The following is a 21,995-nucleotide window of genomic DNA, read 5'->3' as shown; positions in this document are numbered from 1 at the left end:
GAGCCCCTCGATGAGAAGTAGCAGTGTTATCGAAAAAGAGAGGTACAATGCTTAAGTGTTAGTGCGGTACATCAGCATAAAATCTGTCTGTCATTAAGCTAGCTTTGCAAACATTGTTTTCTTTGGAATTCTTAAGGACTTGGTTATGCTTTGATCATCTCATTGTTCTCCTTAGGTTATTTTTTTCCTTTAGAGTGTAATGGCTCCCTAACAGAAGGTGAAGTTTAGAAAATAGTGTCTCCATATGCAGGGGATTTGGAGACCTTTTTATTGTCTTTAAAAATGTCATTCATAGTCCTCATTAGCATTTATTGTTGCAAGCATACAAGCAGAAAATGTGAAATTGGTATGTCATGAATAGCTCCACAGAACTCTAGAGCCCTGAAATTTTGCCTGCAGTGTGGTGTGGGCCAGGCATTGAGAGAAAGCTGGCCAGATGGCTGCCAGCACAGAGCAGAGCTGCAGGTTTTTGTCTCTGGTGCTGAGAGGAGGGAAAGTTCACTGGAGCATACGCTATCACCCCGTGCATTTTAACAAAACTAACTCGCCATCAGTCAAAACGGGGAGGTGGTGACATTGAAACAAAAGTTTTCAATATAATGTAACAATCCTTGTCAAATGAATAAAATATGTTTAGCTAGTGTCACAAATATTGATATGTTGCAGAGAAAAATGCAAGGCTCAAATTTATGGCTAGTGGTAGATACGCTTTCACACAAATATGCTCCACATTATCTTTATTATGAAGGTCCTATACATTCAAAAGACATCGATTAGAGGTCAAAACTTGGGTTAATATACTACAGCAGGAGGAGTTTCCCTACCCATGTTAAATGAACAAACACCCTGAGCTTCAAGTCAAAAAGCAACTGATAGCTTGAAACCATTTTTTTCTTCCCTTCTTCTCCCCTCCCCTCCCCCCCTTCTCCTTCTTTTTGTATCTTAAAATATGGCCATAGTTCAGCAGGAGCAGATATTCTCTTCCAGGCTTCTCCAGGTCACACTAAATGTGTTCTCTCCCTGTTGGTGAGACAGCATCATTGGTGTTTTCTTTCGGAAATATTTTCAAATCAATATCAAATTTTCTAAAGTGCTTGAGTGGTGTCTATGCACAGATGGTGTGGTAATTTTCTTTGAAGTCAAATGATGATAGAAATTAGCAGTCAATTCTAATTTACGTTACCCACATTATGGAAAACATAGTTTTTAATAAAAATGTGAGTCAAAACTTGTTTAGCCTAGATCTAGTGAAAGAAATAGACACCAAGACAGGTACACTTATATGTGAGTTTGTCCATGTGAGTGTTCTTACTAAAATGTATATAGAGAGTAAAAGAGCATGCAGTCATTAGGGCCTGAATGTTGTCCCTCTCATTCTGAGTCAGTTAATTTTTTGTGGAACTGTTCTTTGATGTTAGGTCTTAATGTATATTTTCATTGCTTTAAAACCTGAAATGCACCTGAAATGTCACTGGAATTTCTAAATGTTCAACAAGAATTAATTTTGGGGGTTTTTAAAATCAAAAAGCAGTAGGCAGTCTAGGCTGTTAAGTCTAATCCACTATCGAGGCTGCCTTTTCTTAACATATGATTTAAAATACGCTTTGGAGTATTGTTGAAATATGGATATAACTTGCAAGTTTTCTTAACTGGAAAGACATGAATGCTTTCTCAATTCCAATGAATTTAATCTAGTACTTAAGGTAACATAATCAGCAGTTTGTCTTAGACAACCAAGAATATTTTCTTCCCACCTTGGTGACTCTTTCAACTGCTCAGTATTTGATTTGTGTAGGTAATCCCAATTAGTCTATGTTTCACAGAGCAGTGTATGTTTTAAATGTCTCATTTGTCTTTTTTCAGAAGTCCAGAAAGCCTTGCCAATAAGGAAATGCTAAGGGAAATGTTTAGCGTTATCTGGCAAATGTTTTGTGTTGCATGCATAAAGAGCTGCTGTTAACAGATAAGCACATATCTTTTTGGAATATTTAAATTCCATCTCCAAGCAAAGAATTAGAAGTTTATAGAGAAGTGCTGTGCCTTTCTTGGATAACTTGAGCCTTTTGTGGTGGTGCAGTAGAACCAAGGGAGGCTAGGTACAATGTCATGAAAAAAGTCGCACTGAGGGTGCAGGCCCAGGTGGGTTGCCATTGCACCAGGAAATCTGAGATACTTGGGCAGCAAGAAATTAGTGAGCTTCTCCTGAAGGTGTTGCCTTTACTGGACTTTGGTTGGACTGAATAAAGTTAACTGAATAAAGTTAAGAAAGCATCCAGAAGTGGTTGTCCCCTGTCCCCTGCATCAGCTCCACAGCTCACACATTAGGTGGGTTTGCCCTGTCAGTGGGATGCCTTAAGAAAACACTAATAGCTTCCAGCTGGGTGGAAAATCAAAACGTTTTGGGGCTGACAAAACTAGTAGATTTGAATTTGAAAGCCCAGCTAATGCCTCTATTTTTATTTACCACTCGCCCATAAAAGATTATTTTCCAATATGTCAGCCTCATTTGGTGGCTACTGGTCTGAAAGTGAAAGTGGAACAAGCAAGCGGGGAAATCTGGACATTAGTGAGTCCGCCCTTTCAAGCTGGTGTGCCACTTTGTGGAATGACCTTCCCTGAGATTGGGGGGGTCCTAATGACCATTCATCAATGCTCGTTGACTGATCATTGAGTGCCTTCTCATTCAGTTTATCAAGTCTTGCACATAAAAAGTCAGAATAAGCATTATTCAGCTTTGTTAAAGCCAACTAGGAGTAAAATGCTCCATTTGAACCCATTTTGCCCTTGGTTTTTCACTTTGTTAATGCAGTCCTGCTTAAATGAGTGCTTTTATTGGGTCTGTTAGAATATCTGAAACTATTAATTCTCTTGTATTGAATAGCTGGTGGCAGGCCAGAGCAGATGGGGTAGAAAACTATTTGGTTGGGTGTATTGCTTTCAATTAGGATCAATGAGGTTTCAGCTCCTTTGAATTAACTCACTTAATACCCACTGTGTGAAGTCACAATGTATCACAACAGTCTGCTATAAGTAGAGCGGGAAGTTGAGAAGTCCTACAGAAAAGCTTTGAGTTAAATTCTTCGTTCACTGTTAATAGAGAGCTTTCATTAACTACAGATGTGTTTCAGTGGACTTCCAATCCCTGTTATTAAGCTGGGTTTGCACAAAAGGCAATCTCTGTACTTTTAAATGATGGTCATCAGGAATTTCCCTTTTCCATCAGATCCATGTCTTGGCTACCTTATATCATCCTCTGCATAAAAATCTTTTTTCTTCCCCTTCAAATACAAGACTATGGAGACTGGTTTGCCTTCTCTACCTGTTTTCAAAATAAGGACTCCTAGAGGATGATTTAAAATGATTTTGTAAAGCATTTTGAGCGATCATCAAAGAAGGAGCTGGTGCCCACCCAGGATGGTGTAATGTAATGTGTACCGTAAAGAAACTGGCCCTAGATTGTCCTGTAGATTTTTCACTCTCTTTGTATCCCTTTCATTTTGGTAGTACTCTGACTCTTGTGATGCAGCAGAACTGTTCTATGTTAAAACCACTGCCTTTCCTTTCTTGGTGGAGAATAAAACTATTTTACAGAATGGGCTGTCCACTTTTGCTTGGCCTGCTAAAATTTTAGATCTGGTGCAAAAACTTTTGGGGCAAGCTTTAGGTGACCGCATTAAAAATGGGGGTGGGGAAAGCAAATAAATATCCACAGATACTTCTTCAGGGAGGACTGCCAAATGGGTTGCTGCCTGCCTCAGTGTATTAAATAATGAGAGGGAAAAACTATTCATGCAGCTGGCTGCTTGAGAAAATGCTGAAGTAGTCTCGGATGCACAGGCATTCTGTTAGCCTCTTCCATGAGCAGACTTCTAGGTGAGAATCTCCAGGGATCCAGGTTTTGTTGACATGGATCAATTTAAGTGGCAATTACTGTAGTCAGATAACAGCTTAAAAAGGCTTTTTACACACAGAAAAAAGATGCATAATCACACAGCATATGGAAGCTCAATTTTGTGAGCCATGGTCTGTGGATTTACAATGTACTGATATTAAGACCTTCTTTTAAGAGTGAATATTGTTTGGTTTTATTAAAATGCATCATACCTTTGACACGTTACTTTCTACTCTGAAGCTGATTCAGGCTGCGTCTATGTTGATGAAAGGTTGCATTTCCAACTGTGAAAATGTTTTTCCTTTCATGTAGAGTACAGCATTACAAAAGAAAAACAACATAGCAAATACAATACTACCTGACTGGTTTTAAATAGTGCATCAAATAATAAAACCAAAAGGATAGTAAAGTCTTTAAAGGCCTTGTTGGCACAGACTTCTCTTGTCTCCGTTTCCCTTGCTTGTTTTTACCCCTCCACTTTTCCTCCCTTCATGAAAGTGGACTGTCATGAAAATGTTTTCAAGTTTTGGTGTTTCTCTTGGGCTCTCTGACACTCAAATATCCATTATAGAGAACTTCATTATGATAGATGTCTGATGAAGATGAAGAAAAGACCTACCTCAAGTAGCAGACACATTAGGTTGCTAGTGCTGGGCTGTTTATTGGGGCAGGGGAGCTGCTCCTTTTCTTCTTGATAGTCTTGGATTTGCTAGTCCTGTGTTTGGAGTTTCTCTCCCATTTTATTTGAAACTTAAGGGTGCTATTTAGATTGTGTTAAAAAGGTATTATGGAAATATCAGTAAATTAAGTGATTCATTTTCTTTAACTGAGAAATATTCATGAGTTCAGTCTGGACACTAGGAGGGACAGTTATTTTCTGCTTAATTTTCCATATGTGTCCTTTTCCTAAACAGATCATTATCAGGCTCTGTGGTAGCTAGAGGAAGGAAGAGGAAGGCCTAAAAGCAGAGTTGTTTGTGTGTAATAGAGGCAGAAGATGGCATAATGCAAAATCAGGGAGTGCATAAATAAGTACACAAGGACAGACCTCCTTACACTGAGAAGATCTGACTGAGAATTGTTGCCTTTCCATAAAGGGTTTGAATGTATAATGCAAAGGCAAAGTCAGAACCAGAACCAGGACCTATGTGCTAGTTACTGGAGAAATGCTCATTACTAAAGGAAGCTTTTGCAAGTGCTGAATGGGAGGAGAGTTTTAAAAAAAGATGATATTTTTCTTGTGCCTGGAATTTTGTGCAAAGATGTATGTGCTACAGAAGGCATGCGAGTCAAGCGTATGTTTCTTCTAAGAGGCAAAGATGTTTTACAAAGGACTAAGGAGGGACTGCTGAGAAGAAAATAGCCAGCTTTAGATAAAGCACTATAACAAAGACTTGTAGTTTTATGTATCATGGTGTCCATTAAAGCTTAATAGGGAAGAGTGAATTGAACCTAGCCAGGCATACCTTATTCATGTGAAGGATAAACATTGAAGGGGTTCACAAAATCAGAAATTGGGAGGACATGATTGTTTAGCTTTTGAAAAAGCTTTACGGGGAAGATTTTGTTTTCATCCCCCATGGATCACTATGCAAGGTAAAGGAGAGTAAGCTGCAAATGTTTGGAACATATCAGTGGAAGAATCCCAGGGGGTTAAAAGCACCATAGTAAAATGTAAGTAGTCTGCTTTCTAAGTGTGTTCTATTTTACACATACTACTGTGGATCTGAGAGAGGGAGTGATTTTGATACTCCGTTCCCCATAGTAAAGGAGAATAATAATGTCATAAATGTGGGAAGAGGGGGGGCTCCTGTATATTCTTCTGCACGTTTTGAATTTCTAGCTAAATAAACAAACATAGTCCTATGGAGTGCAAAATTACGGCTGTTAAAATAAAGAATGAATTTGTTTCCATATTTGGAGGAGAGCTGATCCAAAGTGATGCTTTTTCTTTAATTGTTGTCAGCAGAGGAAAGGGTTAACTTTTAAAGAAAAAATGAATAATTCAGTGTTTGGCTTATCACTCTGCATTTTAGTTTCTATTCTTTGGTCATCTGGAACTTGGTGTGAAAGGTAGAGTAAAAGGAGTCAGCTGAGGGGAGCCGGGGTTGTGATAATTTGCACACACATCCCTGTCATTGTTCTGCCTGAAGAGACAGGGCTGGGTTCAAGGCCACATGTGCTCCTGTCATCATTCACATTTCTGCTCCAAGTGCAATACAGAGTGTCAGCTCTCCATCTGTCTTTGCCTGGCAAACGCACGCGCCCAGCATCCTGCCTCCAGCTACGCTGCCACAGCCAGTTCTGATGGCCCTCCTCGCTTCTCTCTGTTCATTCCAGAACAGGAGGCACTGAGCCCTAAATAAGCTTGCTTTTAGGAGAGAGCCATTTACAGTGTGGTATATTTTATCCAAGGATGCCTGGTGAGTCGAAATTATTGCAGCTCTTTCGGTTCTAAATGAGGAAACGCTAATCGTTTTTTGATAGTATATTTTCCCTCTCTTTTTTTTCTTTTCTCTTTTAATATAGAGGGTGATTTGCAAGCTGATACCGGTACAGAGTGATCGCGGATGCTAATTCTGTTGTGTATGTGTTGGGGGGAGGGGAATTTGTGCAAGTGAACTGCTAGAGATGATACTTACAGCAGGACTGGATGTTTCAATGAAAAGGGGTAGAAATAGCAGAAAGTCACCAGCTTTGTGGGTGCAGGGCTCTGCACAGGGGATCATTTTAGCAAAGAGAAATACAGCTTTGGGCTGGCTTTCATGACTGTCAGCTGCACCTTGAATCTGCAAACATTTGATCGTCAGAGATCATTCACAGTGTTTACCCATCAGCTGAAATTATCTCTGTGAAAAGCTGTTTATGTTGGAGAAGTGAGGGAGATTTATAAAACAGATTATTCCAGCCTTGCCCTAAATCATAGTCCGTCACTGTCACCAGGCAAATCACCAAAATACGTTGATTCAAAATAAAACAATTAAAAAATCTGCTGAATTAGAGGAATTGCTGTGGAGCTGGGAGTTACAATAGGTCGGTTTCCTCAGGAAAATATTACTCTTGGATCTTACGATCACTTGTCTAATTGATAAGTGTTATTGCCAATAAAAACTCTTCTATGCAGGGTGATTTGTTGAGGGGTTTTGTGAGATGCTTGACCACAACTGAGTAGATTGAATTTGGTGTGTTTTGTTTGTGTTTTTTTCCCCCCTTTGGTAAGGACTGGAGAAAGCCATGTGCCTGATTATAACAGGCTGTGTTCTGGATAAAAAAAAAGACAGGGCTAGAGATCCTACAGCTGGCTGGTTCTTGTGGATTATTTGGGTAGGACAGGCAGAAGAGGCTACGCTTGATCACAGAGAGTCTGTACACCTCGCAGATGGTGTTTTGAAACAGTATCTGCCAGTTTACTGCAGCCACAGTTGCATGTAGGTATTGCCAGTTGTTGGAAGAATGTTTTCCTTTTAGGATTTTTGTATACGGTCATACCCTACTGCTGGTATGTTTGCTGATCCCGTGATTGTAACAAGAAAACGGGCTCTGTTTGCTCAAAGCACAAGGTTAAGAGGATTTATATGGTTGAAATATGGGCAAATTAATTTGCATAGATAACAACTGAGGACTATGAAAGGTCAATTTAACCCTTTAAACATCAAATTTGATTTGCATGCATTGCATTCCTGGGAATGTGGTCTTCATTAGAAATACCATGGTAATTCATTAATTAGGAAAACCGTGCGTTGTGCAAAATTTGAATCCACTGATGTTTCCCTTGTGTTTGTGTGAAACTCATCTTCTCATGCAGTTTTACTATTTCTGTGTTTTATCAAGATATTTAGGTGTACTAAAATGACACAATCTTATCAGTTTTGATCCTCATGTGCATTATTTGGGGCTATTGGCAAACTGTTGGAATGCCTAGAGTGGACATTTTTGAAAACCTATTAAGCCTTTGGCATTTAAATTACTTAATCTACCTGCTGGTTAAAATTTCATGCATCTTTAATCAAAATGGCATGTGCTACATTCAAGTATGTATACCCTTATCAATACTCGTTAAGCTTTACCACTAAATAAATCTTTTATTTGCAGCATTCTCCTTAAAGCAGTAGCAAGCAAGAAGTGTGTTTTAATGTCAGCTCTGAGTGTTAGAAAACCTTGCACTTGGATACAGAGAATACACTAACAGCTGTGACTGGGAGCATGTGCCAGAATGGAGATACTTGAACAGATCTGACACTTGGCTATTTTTGACACCCATCTGCACTTTTTTACTCTCCTCTAGGATGAACTGCCTCTCAATCTGTTCACAGCATATTTTAGCCCTTTAATATTGTGGTGTTGTGTTTTTTCAAATGGGCATTATTAGCCATCTGGGGCAGATTTTGTATTTTAAAAGTAAGCACATTATGTACAAGAGATTAAAAGGATGTGTATTTTTATGTAATCTGATATTATGTCAGTGCCTTTTGTGTGTGTGTGAAGTCTTGATTTCAGAACCATCCCTTTAGTGATTCTGACATCTGAAGTCCTTCTTTTGGGGAAAGAACATGAGTTAATAAAGACGGGTTCTGGTTTATGTGTGGTGGTTGCAATTACACAAACTAAATTTGCCCTTCAAAGACGAATTGCTCGTACTGTTATAATTGCGACTGGGCGCTCACCTCCTCGCTCCCCTGTCGGGGCAAAGCGACAGCAGCGGGGCTGGCTAATGAAGCGCTGTAAAAGCCATTCAGACCTCTGTGAAGGCACTGCTGCAACTCTGAGAAAAGTCTCTAGAAAGATAATCCCGTTAACATGCAGCTTGCCATAACCAAGTTAACCATTTTGTCATTCTGTGTAGCGAGCTCTAGGAAGCGTTTATGTCTAAATAATTGTTCCTGGGGGAACAGTGTTCAAATCTAATACCATATACCAGTTTCTCTGATTACTGTGAATGTGGTGGTTGGTTTCTTTTTTTTTTTTTTTTAGTAGTTTATTCCGGACTTTATTTATGAAACATTACAAATCTATCAGTCATTTTATAGTACTTTCAAAGAACAGATGTTGGCCTACAAAATGCTTTATTATTGCCCATGGCAGTATTCAGCATGGTTTCCTTAAAAGGACAATCAGTGATCACAGTCATTGTAGCCCAGAAATAATGCTGCTCTTTCAGAAGATGGCCTGGTATTAGGTCAGACCACCCTTTCTTTACTTCTGCTCTCCAGATGTGGCTGCAACTATTTTTTTTTTAAGTTCATGTTTCAAAAAAAATGGGTTTGTTTTCAAAATCTGGTTTTACTTAAGATATCTCCATCCTGGAGTGCATTTCATAAATTGCCCACATATTTTTCTTAGCAGAGAACTTAACTGGCTGTAATTTTTAACACATGGCCACATCATGTGATATTTTCAAAACATTTGCACATAGCTTTAAGAAGGTCCCGGCAGAAATGATCCATCATCTCACAGCCAGCCCATTTCTTAACAGCATATCTGCATTTTCCATTTAGCAGAGCTATATATTATTAGCTTACATTTTGGGTAGTAAAACAGTGTATTGCTGATTGTAAAACATGGACTTTATTATCTGCTGAAAATTGATTTGGCATTTATAGCCACTGTGTACTAGAGTCGCTTTCTGCTTTTAACATTAGTGCTTGCAAGTGATGATTTGTTTAAAGAACAGAAACAAAATTGCCATGGACATAACTGTTAGTGTCCTAGTAACTGAACATTTGGATTATCCACCTGTTTTTTAAATACATGCGTCTAAATGCTGTTACACAGCAAAAGTGTCCTAACAGTCCATTAACCAACTTGGTCTGTTCTAAGCTGCAGTTGCTATGCTGTTATATTAGGAGGACTCTCTGTCTTACAAAACAAGTTTTCTGCCAAACAGGGAAAATGTGTCTGGAAATACTTAAGTCTGAGTGTTAACTTTGCATCATTATTCCAATCATCCTACATAATGACTTTATCTTCAGGATTCAGCTATGAGTGAAAAGCTCTTTCCCTAAGAGGACTGTGGGTCACTGGGTTCTTCAGATATGTATGGTAGGATTGGGAGGTGACATGTGATGACTTGCTTTTCACAGTATTAAAATTTCTTCATCTTTTATGGTAGTAATAAATTCCAAAGTCTGCATAACATTATTGCTCTTATTTTCAACCCATGGGGCTGTGAACTGCCTCATGCTACACATGCATGGAAAGTAACTAACACATCATGGAATGCAGATTGTGCTGCAGGAATATATATATATTTCATCAGGGTCCCAAACACTCCTTTCCTGAGAAGATTGAGTGCTTTATAACTCAGACCCTTAGCTAGAGAACAACCAAGTCCGTTTCTCAGGATAGGTACTTCCTTGGTGTTTAGCACCAATCACACCTATATTAGAAGATTTTGCACTCCACACTCACATATTTAAGGCATGATCGTCACAGCTTGCAAATCAAAGTGATCTGTGTATATACAATTTGAAAAGACAACTTGAATTTTGCATAAAATGAAATTATATGATATGCTAGTTTGAAGTCCAAACAGAGAAACAGGTACATCTAAGAGTAGGGGACATGATACCTGGTCCTTTTCAGGACATGTACACATACCTGTACCAGTTTCTGGTTTGTTGGCTTCATCCTTGTTTCTTCCAAGTGTGTACATCAAGGATAACACTACAAAAAAATCAGCTTCCAGGTCACAAAACAACTTGTGCACTTGAAGGAATAGCTGCCTTCCAAATCCAAAGTGCCATGCCTCTAACCCTCCTCATTCCCGGGTGTATCACTGTTACAGCTTTAAAGTTTCCTGAGCATGTCAAGCTGCATCTGTGCATGGCAGGGTCTCCCTCAGTATTGATAGGGTTAAGCAGCCCAGTGCTGAGATCACACCAATGTCTTTTTGGAGTTGAAGCATTTCTGTGTCTTAAGTTGTTCACATAGTTGGATCTGGTAGGTAATCTCAGAGGAAGCCCAGTGCATATTTAGAAATGTTGGTCTCTTCACAAGTGTAGGCTTACTTTTTGTTCCCAGAAATGTGTCTGGTGTAAAATGGAACATAGAGCCAGCAATGCTGAGGCAAGTAGAGATTAAATTGGGAAAAACATAGGGCACAGCAGTGCTTGGATTTTCACTTACACACAGACACAGTCTAGCCATATTGGCCGACTTGGCAAGGCTTATTTCTTTCAATATCCTGCTATGCTAACTCCATGTTCACGCAGTTCCTCTGTGAAGCTGGTGAAGTCCTTGCCATGTTGTAATATTCTATCTATATTCACTGGCTCAACTCTCCAGGAGCTCAGCCATCTCTGCATCAAGTTGCATTTTTGTGATATACGTTTGTTCTTTCTGCCTCAATGTACATGAGAGTCACCAGATGAAGAGCAGGACTAGTGCAGGAGCCACTTCCCCCTTGCTGCTGTTGATCTTGTGCCATGTTCGCTCCTTACATGTTACTTGTTCAGTTCTTGGGTAGGACAAGAGTGTTGGAGATTACTCCCATAAACTGCTAATGGGCAGTAGCTTTCCCCACTGCTAAGGGAATATGTTCCAGACCTGAGCTTGAGCAAGCAGAAGGAGGATTTGAATTTGTGTGTTTCACTTCCAAAGTGAGGCTTCCACTCCAAAGACTTGCAAAAAAATTTCAAAGCTCACTCTTCCATCTCGCCTAGCTGTGTCTTACACAAACCAGTTCTACTTGCCAATCTTCTGAAGATGAGGATATGGACAACTTTTCTGGAGGAGAGAGTAATGCTGTGGATTCCATGTCTCCAAGTTACTGAATCCCTTGAAAGGCAGGAATTTTCCTGTTGGTGAGATGTAGGCAGTTGCTAGTTAAATATAATTAACTTTATATAATCTTTTTTGTCATGAGCTGTCTGCAACTACCTAATGGGAAGGTGTAGAGAAGATCAATGGAGCCAAATTCTTCTCAAGGTGCATAGTGATAAAGATGAGAGGCAAAAAGCACGAGTAATAGACCATGATAAAACCCAAGTAGATACACGGGAAAAAAATTCTCCACCATAACAATGGTCAGACATTAAAACTGTTTTTTCAGAGAGGTAGTGATATTTTCATTATTGAAGATCCTGTATTGGACAGACCCTTGGCAATTTGATCTAAACTTCACATTCTTTAAGGCAGAAGGGTATAGACTGTCTCATCTCCTAAGGTCACTTCAGCTTGCATGGTGATTCTTTGTTCTGCTGGATCTGTTAACTGTTCTGGATACCCAGTCTGAGGTGCCTCAGCCCCGTGCTCTGTAGAGGAGAGCAGAGCAGCCCATGGTACTGGCTTCTGTGTTGTGTTTCAGGGGAAATTTCAGCAGTGTTGGGCTTCGGGCACCTAAAGTGATTCATTGAATCTGGTCTGAAACTATTACTTGATCTGTAGCTTTCTGAATGGACTTTGTGTGCTGGTAGAAGAGCAGAATTGTCAGGCTCAGTGCTGGTTGAAAGGGCTGCACCTCCTTCCTCTGGCAGCTTATGGAGCTGTGCTTCCGTATACCTGAGCTGAATTTATTTCTCTGTGCTGGTTTTTTTGTTGTTTTTGTTTGTTTGTTTGTTTTGTTTTGTTTTGTTTTTTCTCTACTAGTAATTTCTTCTTTACTGCAAGTTGTAGACAGAGTGTGGAAAAGAGCCTCAGTAACCTTTAACTGCAGAACAACTTGAGACAACAAGTTGCTGGAGACCTTGGGATTTGGGAGGAGGCACCTCAACTGAAGGTTCACAGACCTCTTAGTTTAGTCCCTGCGCTGCAGCACACCACCTGTTAGTAATGTTCCTGCAGCTGGTTTAAAGCTGTAGTGTCAGAAGAGCCACTGAACCGATCCAACTTCTAAAAGTCTCCTGCCCAAATTCTTATGCCATAAGCTAGAGCCTTACTTGAGCTTTTTCATTATGTTGCGTAATGAGCTGTAGATTTATTTCTGCTTCTTCTTGCTCTTGGGATCTGGTAATCTTGTGAAAATTTCATGAGGAAAAATTACCTGGTAGGACCCATATGTCTGAATTTATTAAAATTATCCAGCCAGATATTTAGGTTCTAGTGTGGATAAATATTCTGGAGCAATGCCTGCAACCTAACTGTGCTTTTAAACAGGCACAAAGTGTAAGTCAAAGGTGACAGGAAATCTTTCTGAAATTCAAAAGGAAATACCATCAGCAGTGGACACAGTTATTAAGAGTAGTGCTCATATGGTTCTCATTCCTTACGGACATCCTTTTGGAAGCAGACTGTAACAAACTCTGCCGTATTTTTGCATGTTGACAATACTGAGCTGACAAAGACCAAAAAAAATGTGGAAAGAGAAGAGTAAAAGGAATTGGTGTTGATCACCTCCTGGAAGAGAAGCTGAGGATTAAGGAAGAAAAACATATTTCAGTAACCCTTCAAGCATACTGCAAATTTGTGCAGATCTGCTGTGGGGTCAGGCCGATATCATTCTTCATTTAAAAGAGGGGGTTGCTATAATGAGCTGAAATTTGAGGAAGTGGCATTTGTGTATGCATAGTTAACTGCAGTGAAGTTTGAAATGATTCAAGAAGAAGGAATACGTTTTGCCTTTCAAAGTCCATTGCCCTTTCTATCTTATCAATACAGCTTTTCTGGGGTTTAAGGCACTACTCTGTCTTCTGTAAGCCATTTGGAAAGCACATCTAAAATTTAACTTTGTACTCTTTCAGTTCTAATGCTTTATTGGAATTTTCTTTATGTGCTTATAATCCTCCAGACCTTGGGAGCCTTCCTGTATATCTCCAGTGCAGATTCCCTGTTTCACTCTGATTCCTCTAGCAATGTTCGGCTCAATGTCTTACTGTCCTCCTGTTTTGAAACCACATCCTGCTAAAGGAGTAATCTCCCAGTTAGGGATACAGGCCCTTTCCCCTTCCTTTTTTCAGCTCTCTCCTTAATACGTGTTTTGTGAGTCATGCAAGCACACATGACTCAAATACTCTTCCTGCCACAAGATTGCAGTTTGGAAAATGTGTGCACTCGCAACATAGGAAAATGCAGTCATAATTTGATTCTTGCTTCTAAACTGTGCATTCCAAATATATTCTGGTGGCCCTTTTAAACCAGAGCAATAAACATGTATACATAGTCTTGAATTTTCATAGTAGCTGTTTTATAATTCAAATAAATGCCATCTACATAGACTTTCCTATATGTGACTTCCTCATATCATTCCTTGAATTTTTAAGAGAATCTTTTTTTTAAGGGATTTTGTGCCTTGCAGAGCACCAGCCACATCTTTCGTGGTTAGCAAATACAAATTAACATTTATTGTTTAAATTTTATTTTTCCAGTCCATTTCACCACATAATTGTTGATTGTGTAATTATATCTGCTAGATTTGCACACACTTATTTGTATTCTATTTAGGAGAAAGTTTGTCTAACTGAAATTTAGAAGAGGTCATTTTCTGTGACAGTGTTACTGTTTCTACTTTGCCTGGAACTGTACTAGGTGCACTATTTTGGACATTTTAGACTATAAACACTGCAGTGTACAAAAATGGTCTTTAAAAAACAGGGATATGCAATAATCTCATTCTTTTTCAGAAAGTATTGAGATTTCTATCAGTTTTGAAAGTGAAATCCTGAGTGAAACACAGGACCTTCTAACACAGTAAAGAAAGCGGAAAGATGCTCATTAAAGCAACTGTTGTTATGTTTGTAAAAGAATGGCTGTAATTAGATATCCAACAAGGTCAGATGGCAGTGTCATTTAATAGCTTTGAAAGTCATCAGTTTTCTTCATGGAAACTGGTTTGCAACAGTGTTTACTGCCTCTTGGGATTGGTGTTTTTAGTTTTCATTTTTCCACTGACAGGAGGAAGACAACTAAGTTTCTAGAATTCAGGTGGTCCACGTTGGTTGAGTTCATCCTTCCATGGCACTGTAGGATCTCCTAACTTTAAGGTCCTGAAAGAGAGCTTCTGTCAATCTCATCCATATTAGATCTTAGAAGTAATTTAAATTACTTTATTAAAATCTGTATTTGATTATTTTACACTGAGATCAGCATTTGGCTGCATTGCATTGTCAGAAATAAAAGCAAAGTCCTTTGCAATTTTTAAAGGGGATCTGTGCAGTAAGGAGTGGATATCTTTCTTTTCTGAATTCCTGTTAGCCAATGTGAGCACTTCATTGTCCCCTTGAAAATGGAGAAGTGAGATGGTGGCCTCTTTGAGAATACTATCGGTAAAAATTTTAAAGCATTTTGAAGAATGCTTATCTTGTTTTGTTAATTTACTTGTATCTCTCTTTACATTATTCTCTAGTTGTAAAAGCAAACATATATTTGGGTTTTCTATATTTATTAAGTGAGTCTGCTGCACAGGAGATGAATCTGTGCATGAAACTTTGACTGAGACCTTGGTATGAAAGCAGAGTCTACAGAGCATGTATAGCACGTTTGCTCCCAGAAAGCCAGTGTTACAGCCTTTCTTTGCTCTCTTCAGACTTCTCTGCATAGACAGAACCACATCTTGAGTTTGATTTGCATGGTTGCTTGCCAGCTAACCAGCTAGGTTTCTTCCTGTGACATGTCAGTTGGTAGAATAGTAATTTCCAATTACTTTCATTTTGAGGAAGGCAAGTAATGGTACTTAATCTTCAGACACCAGCAGAAACAGAATCCTTTCATTTATGCTGCCTTAAAGGTTTTGCTTCAAACCACTCTTGAGAGTCTGTAAAAGCTCCAAAGGTAAAAATACTACCTAAATTTAAGGTATCGACCTGCATCTCTCTGTAGAGCCACAAGAGGAATTATATACTCTTTCCTCAGATAACTTCTATATTGTCTCAGAAGGAGCTTTGTGGATGCTGCTGAGTAACTTGCTTTTTCTTGAAGGAATACAGAAAATGATGCCTTGATTTCATCCTGACAGCAGCAGATATGATTGCATGGTTTTGTCTGGGGCATTGGTTCAAGACAGTCTTGAAATAATGAGTGTCTATTGCTAATCACTAGGAATGCTTAATAGTTTTGTCACAAGTGTTTTTCTTTTTGGAGGCCATAAGTGTTTTTGCTGTCTTGCCACACTAGATATAGAATAGATGCCCTGATGAATTACCCAGTGGGGATTCTGTTGCAGAAATTGATGATTACTGAATCAAAATGGTTTCTTTTTTTTGTTGTTGTTTGTTTTGTTTGTTTTGGGGTTTTTTATTTGGTTTTTTGGGGGGGTTTTGTTTGTTTGTTTGTTTTGGTTTTGGGTTTTTTTGTCTCCTTTAGTCATTACAGTAAAGCTGCTGGGTTTTAAATATGTCTGCTTACAAGTGTGGGTATGTGCACATTGTTGAATGCAATTGCTGGCTTTTGGAGGGCTTTTTGCCAGAAAATAATATGATGATGCAGATGTTCTGATACTGTTCTTGAAAACAGCTGATGGTGGATCTGATGCTGAAAGCTGATAAGCAGCTAGCATATATCATCATCTTCTGATCCAAACTGGTTCCTTTGGGAGTCAGCTCTACTGTTTCAGTGTGTTGTAATTAAATTGAGTGCTGTTAAGGTGTCAGAAATTACTTTATAACTCAGGATAATGGACTTAAGTAGACTTATTTGCACATTGCAAATCATAGTTTAGCAAATTACCCTTAAAGGCTATATATTAAGAAACAAAACAAGTCCCCCAATATTCAGTAGGAAAAGAAAAAGGAAAAAAATTGGTCTGATTTCTGACTCAGTCCTTAAGATATTTTTGCATTAATGCCTTTCTGGACTTAATAGATGGTAGAATAATGCCTGTTGTTTCTGAATAACAGTCATTATTATTATTAAACATGCTTTGCTTGAAAGAAGAAGGTAATTATTTTTTTGTTTTACTTAGGGTTGGACGTGTGGTGGGAAATCTCTGTCAACCAGACCTTTAGCAGTTGGAAAAATACTTCTAATACATGCAACAGATAACTTCTCTATCTAGCTCTTAGAAGGTTTTGAGCAACGTTAATCCCCAGAAAAGCTTGTGTGAGTTGTGAATACTCAGCATCTTGTAGAATTAGACTGTATTTATGAGAAGGCTAATGTTGTTAGGAAAATAATAGATTTACATTCATAGTGAGAGCTGTTTGTAAATCAGCAGGTGTTTTCTAAAATATCAGAAAATGGCAAAATGTTTACTGATGTGATTTCTCTCTGAAAAACAAACCTGTTTAAAAATACTTGAACATTCAAACTTCAAATGCTTAAAGCTGATTTGCTTTTCTTCAGCCATCTCTTGTCTTTCTTTCTTGTGTTTTGAATTCACAGGCTCTTAATTTTCAGTCTTGAGGACCTTATTTTGCATTCTGAAGAGCACAGTAACAGGAAAAGAAAAAGAAAATAATTTTCTTTCAAACCATATATTTCAATAGGCAGTTTATTTCTGTGAATAGATAAGAAAAGTTCAGGTGATACCAGAAAATATGTGCTTTAATTTTGTATGCCTATGCACATACTTTCATACAGAATACTAGATCACATTTCTCTTCAGTAATACAAAACCTGCTTGAGACTGAATTAATAAATGATGCAAAGCAGTATTAAAATTCTCGATGTCTTTTGAATCATACATACAGCTTCAAGCAATTTGTTAGTCATAAAAGCCAAGGAATGTCATTAGAATAATATATATTTTAAAAAATCAAAAATCCTGCAAGCTAATTTGCCTGTGTGCCATTTTCTTACTCTGATTTAAAATTAAATCCTGCCCCTACCCTATAAATGGCTGTTGAACTGGGTACATCTTCTCTGAAAAGATTTCCAGTGTAGTGAAAAAAGGAATTAAGTTCAAAGATCTTTAATCCAGTTTCCTCTGTTTTATTTGATTACTTGGAAAATCTTTCCCTTTGCTGCTGTCCCCCAGTTCTTCATTCATCAATAGTACTGAGGGGGAAATTTGTGCTGTGCTGTTTATACATAATTTAAAACTATTGTGCTAGCTTTAAACCCAAAGTCTTCCTTCATCTATCATTTATCTCATGATGTTATCTTTTGTACTCGGTACCCTTCAGTAAGCACAGCCTGACACGTCTTGTGGCCTTTACCTTCTGCGATAAAAAAGATTGAAAAGATGCTTGGCACCACCTGGTGAAGATGAGGCAGCCCTGGAGAACTGTGCTTCGGGAGCAGGTGACTGATGGTACGAAATGTGCCAGTCTGGGGACACAGCTGAGGGGTTGTAGTGGGGGAGGGGAGGGGAAGAAAGGGGAGGGGAGGGAGGGGAAGAAAAAAAAAAAGAGCAGGAACATTAATACATCTTCCTGAGGTTTGATGGGACATACACTGCCTACTGTTCCATCTGGTGCTTATGATAGCATGGCATATTAGCATGCTGCAAGTTCATAATGTATTCAGGGCGAGAAAACACCACTTGCATACCAATTGAGGCGTCCTCTTTCTCAGAGCTGCTTTTGAATTTCAATGATGTTTATGCCTCCTAAGCCGTGACTGAACGGAGCATTTCCGCTTGTGGAGAAATAACAGCAGTGAAGGGACTCTGGCTCATGTGGCTTTTCTTTCCTCTCTTTTTATTTTTCTCCTTTTTTTCCCAGTTCTTTTCTTCCTGCTCTCTCCTTCCAATTTGTTTTGTTTGGGGAAGCCTGAAGACGGCTTGAGGTTTTTGGACTAGCTAATTACAGAGCTTCTGTTAATATTACATTAAATTCTTTTTAAGGTTGTAGTCTATTGTCTTTTTGCTTATCTCAAAATGCTTAAATGTCTTTTTATGACATTTTGATGAAATTACTCTAAAAGCAGCGTCATGAAACATTTAGAAAATAGCACATTGCAATTCTGCTTTATATTCAGATTTCCTGTATTACTAAATCAAAGAACAAACAATACCCCAAATTCCACATTTCATGGTAAATTATTTTTGCCCTGTGTCTTCAAAGACTTGATTTTCACTTCAAGTGTGCTACATAATAGGAGAAGTATCTGAAGTGGAGCAGGTATGTAAGCCTTTGTGGGAGTGAGGTCTTTTTATCGATTCCTTGCAGGAAATGTACTGATATGTTCATTTTATTTCTCCCTACCCTGTCCTCTTTGAAACTCTGCTGAGATTGACACTTGACTGGAGACAATCTCAAAACTCTGCCATAGACACTCTTGACTGCACATTTTGTTTCTGAACTTGTCAAAGATTGTGATCTCTTTATGGCTCAGCGCTGCGAATCACTCTGCAGCCCTCCTTCCAGTGGGTTTTCAAAGTGTGAAGTTTACACACAGGGTAGGGTATTTGATGTGGGATTTTCAAGTGTCTGGAGTAATACACGAGTGAGTCTTACTGGCTTTGTTGATGACTGAGCTTCTAAACTGCTTCATGTGTTTTGAAAGTCCTACCCCAAAAAGGAGACTAAACTTGTTGCTTGTCGTGGTTTAATCCCAACTGGCAACCAAGTCCCACACAGCTGCTTGCTTGCTCCCCACCAGCGGGATGAGGGGAAGAGAATTGAAAGGATAAAATTGAGAATATTTGTGGGTTGAGATAAGAACAGTTTAATAATTGAAATAAAATAGTAATAATAATTGTAATAATAATAATAGCAATAATAATAGTGATAATTGTAATAAAAGGTAAAATAGCAGAGAGAAATAAAACCCAAGAAACTCAATTGATACAATTGCTCACCACCAACTGGCTGATACCCAGCTAGTCCCCAAGCAGCAGCCTCCCAGCCAACCTTCCTCCCAGTTTTATTGCTAAGCATGACATCACATGGTGTGGGATGTCTCTTGGGTCAATTGGGGTCAGCTGTCCCAGCTGTGTCGTTCCCCCGCCCCCCAGCTCCTTGTGCATCCCCAGCCTGCTCACTGCTGGGAGGGGTGAGAAGCAGAAAGGTCCTGACTCTGTGTAAGCCCCACTCAGCCGTAGCTAAAACATTCCTGTGTTACCTACACTTGTTTCCAGCACAAATCCAAAACACAGCCCTACATTAGCTGCTAAGAAGAAAATTAGCTCTATCCCAGCACACTGCTTGAACAGGGAAGAATATTAAAACAGCATCTCTAGTACAAACCCACTTAATTAATGCATTTCGTATCTAGTCCTCTACCTGCACAGCTGGACTCTTGCTGCTGCTGACTGTGGTTTGAGGCTTTAGCTTAATCTTTAATGCATATGCCTGTCATGCTAATACAACTTTAATAAAAATGTACTAGGTAGCACTTTGAACTGCTTCGCTCTAATTTAGTATTAATCCATTTGATTACTAGAAAAGAAAAGATCTTGCTCTAATTCTGATCCATTCTTTCAAATACATACAGCCATGGCTTTTATAAATATATATTTTCAGACATTAATTTTACTATTCTTGCATAGATAAGAAACAAAAAATGCAATACTCATAGTGACAAAGAATAAATTTACTTCCTTTGCTTTACTATCTGTTGTCTGATGGCTTAAGAACATGCTTTGTGTACTGATAGTGCAGTTAGACCTAGATATTAAAGCCTTAGCTTAAATGGTAATTCCACTCCCCCTCCCCCCCCCCCTTAATATATTCAGGAAGACTAATGTTACTGAATAGGAATGTGGAGGAGATAGTGTGGGTTATTCAAGCAAGTTTAGTCAGCACTTACAAGGTTCTTGAAATGTTTCTTGATGTCCTACAGAACTGTTAACATCTGCATGGCTTGTGAGAAGAGCCACATTTATTGCAGCTGTATGCTAGCTAGAATGCAAAAGAAAAAGGGGGGATCAGAGTTAAGAATGAAGCAGCTGGCTTTTCGTACAGAGATTTATAATTTTACTCTCATTACAGACTGACAGTAAACTACTTGGACTCTTTCGAATCTGCTTCTTTGAGATGGCAGGTTGAAGGCTTGGGAATTTAGCTGCCAGTAGATGCAGTCCAACAAAATATACACAGTTTAAAAGAAAACAAAGCTTTTACATAAATAATCACAAATGGAAGTTCAGCCTTTTGAGGAGCTGTTTGTTCCAGTATGACATAACATGATGTAGAGCATGTGTTTAAAGTGTACATTTGAGATGGTTTAAAAAAAAAAAAAAAAAGACAAAGATTGTTTTAAATATTAGAGGGGAGCAATAGACAGAAGGCTGCTGGTTCCCTGCAGAACCAATGAGTCCATACAGCTTCTTGTCCCTGTTCTTGCAAGGGTTCGGGGTTTCTGGAGGAAAGGTCCCACAGTCCCAGGTCTGGCTGAACAATGTAATAGTATCTCAGTGTGTTTGTTTTACCTCTTCTTCTCTCTTTTTGTGCTAGAAGAGAAAGTGAGAGAAGAACAAGCAGTACCAGAGTCCCATTTTCTATTTCACTCCTTTCTGTAAAAAAATCACATACATGTTTCCAGAATCAAGGGTGTTTGTCCAAGTTTGGTACCCTCCTTGCCCATTTATTTCTCAATTGTTGAGATAGATTTAAACATAAGCTAGGTCAATACTTGTTAGTTGTCAATATCTTTCTTCAGTTTCAGTTAAGATCAAAGTTTTTTTATAGTTTTGTTTTCTTATTTATTTGATATGAATGAAAACTGATGATGTCTTTTGTTTCCTCTGGTTAATGTAGCTTGGGATGCTTCTTCTTGCCTTTTTTCCCTGCACATTTTAAGTGAATCTATTCTGGTTTTGCTCAGTTAATTTCTTTACAACCTGCCCAAGCCTTTCACAGTCGGAGTGCCAGAATCTGTTTTTGTGTCTCCTGCTGTTTCTTAACAACCTCAGCAACTGAGGAGGCTGCATGTCTATACTCCTGTTCTTTATTACTCTCCTTAAATGGTGCTTCTGAATAGTTTTCTCATATTTTCTGAACCAAACCTATTGCTTGTTCATTTGTTGCAATAGCGCAGTTACCCATCAAGAAACAGGGCCAAGAAGGACCACTGAGGTGCAGAACATCCTGTTGTCATTTTAAGGAGTTCATTGGGGTATCTTTATCTACTCACAAGTTTCTGCTGTCCGTACTGTGTTCTACAGCAGATAACCTGATAACTCTGATAACCTGCTATGACTTTTATCTCTCCTGTCTAGCCTTAGACTTTTCACTGTTACACTCATCATTATTTATTGTAGTATGGGGCATTATAAGAGCTCTAACGTATGATTGCTGCCTCCTTTCCATTCTCCTGACACCAGAGCACAGACAAAGGCAAATTTTTT

The 21,995-nt window shown here is 38.8% G+C and overlaps 1 protein-coding gene across 9 annotated transcripts in view; it reads left to right on the top strand.

Moving 5' to 3' along the window:
- The window catches only part of RUNX1T1 (RUNX1 partner transcriptional co-repressor 1), a 114,759-nt gene that overhangs the window by 29,084 nt on the left and 63,680 nt on the right, over positions 1–21,995 (top strand). Inside the window, exons 1-2 of one of the 9 annotated variants that reach the window (XM_048286449.1) lie at positions 6,134–6,315; positions 17,887–18,004. The exons of 6 other annotated variants lie outside the window; for them this stretch is intronic. Coding sequence is in view for 2 of the 3 variants with exons in the window: in XM_048286446.1 (XP_048142403.1) it covers positions 17,969–18,014 (46 nt within the window). In the remaining variant the exon portion in view is untranslated. Of the gene's footprint in view, positions 1–6,133; positions 6,316–17,886; positions 18,015–21,995 lie in introns of those variants that run through there. 2 more of the 9 variants (XM_048286446.1, XM_048286448.1) reach the window with 2 other exon arrangements.

Source organism: Corvus hawaiiensis, chromosome 26 (genome assembly GCF_020740725.1).
Source record: "Corvus hawaiiensis isolate bCorHaw1 chromosome 26, bCorHaw1.pri.cur, whole genome shotgun sequence".
In the NCBI taxonomy this organism is placed as follows: Eukaryota; Metazoa; Chordata; class Aves; order Passeriformes; family Corvidae; genus Corvus; species Corvus hawaiiensis.
This window is presented reverse-complemented; position numbering and strand designations above follow the sequence as displayed.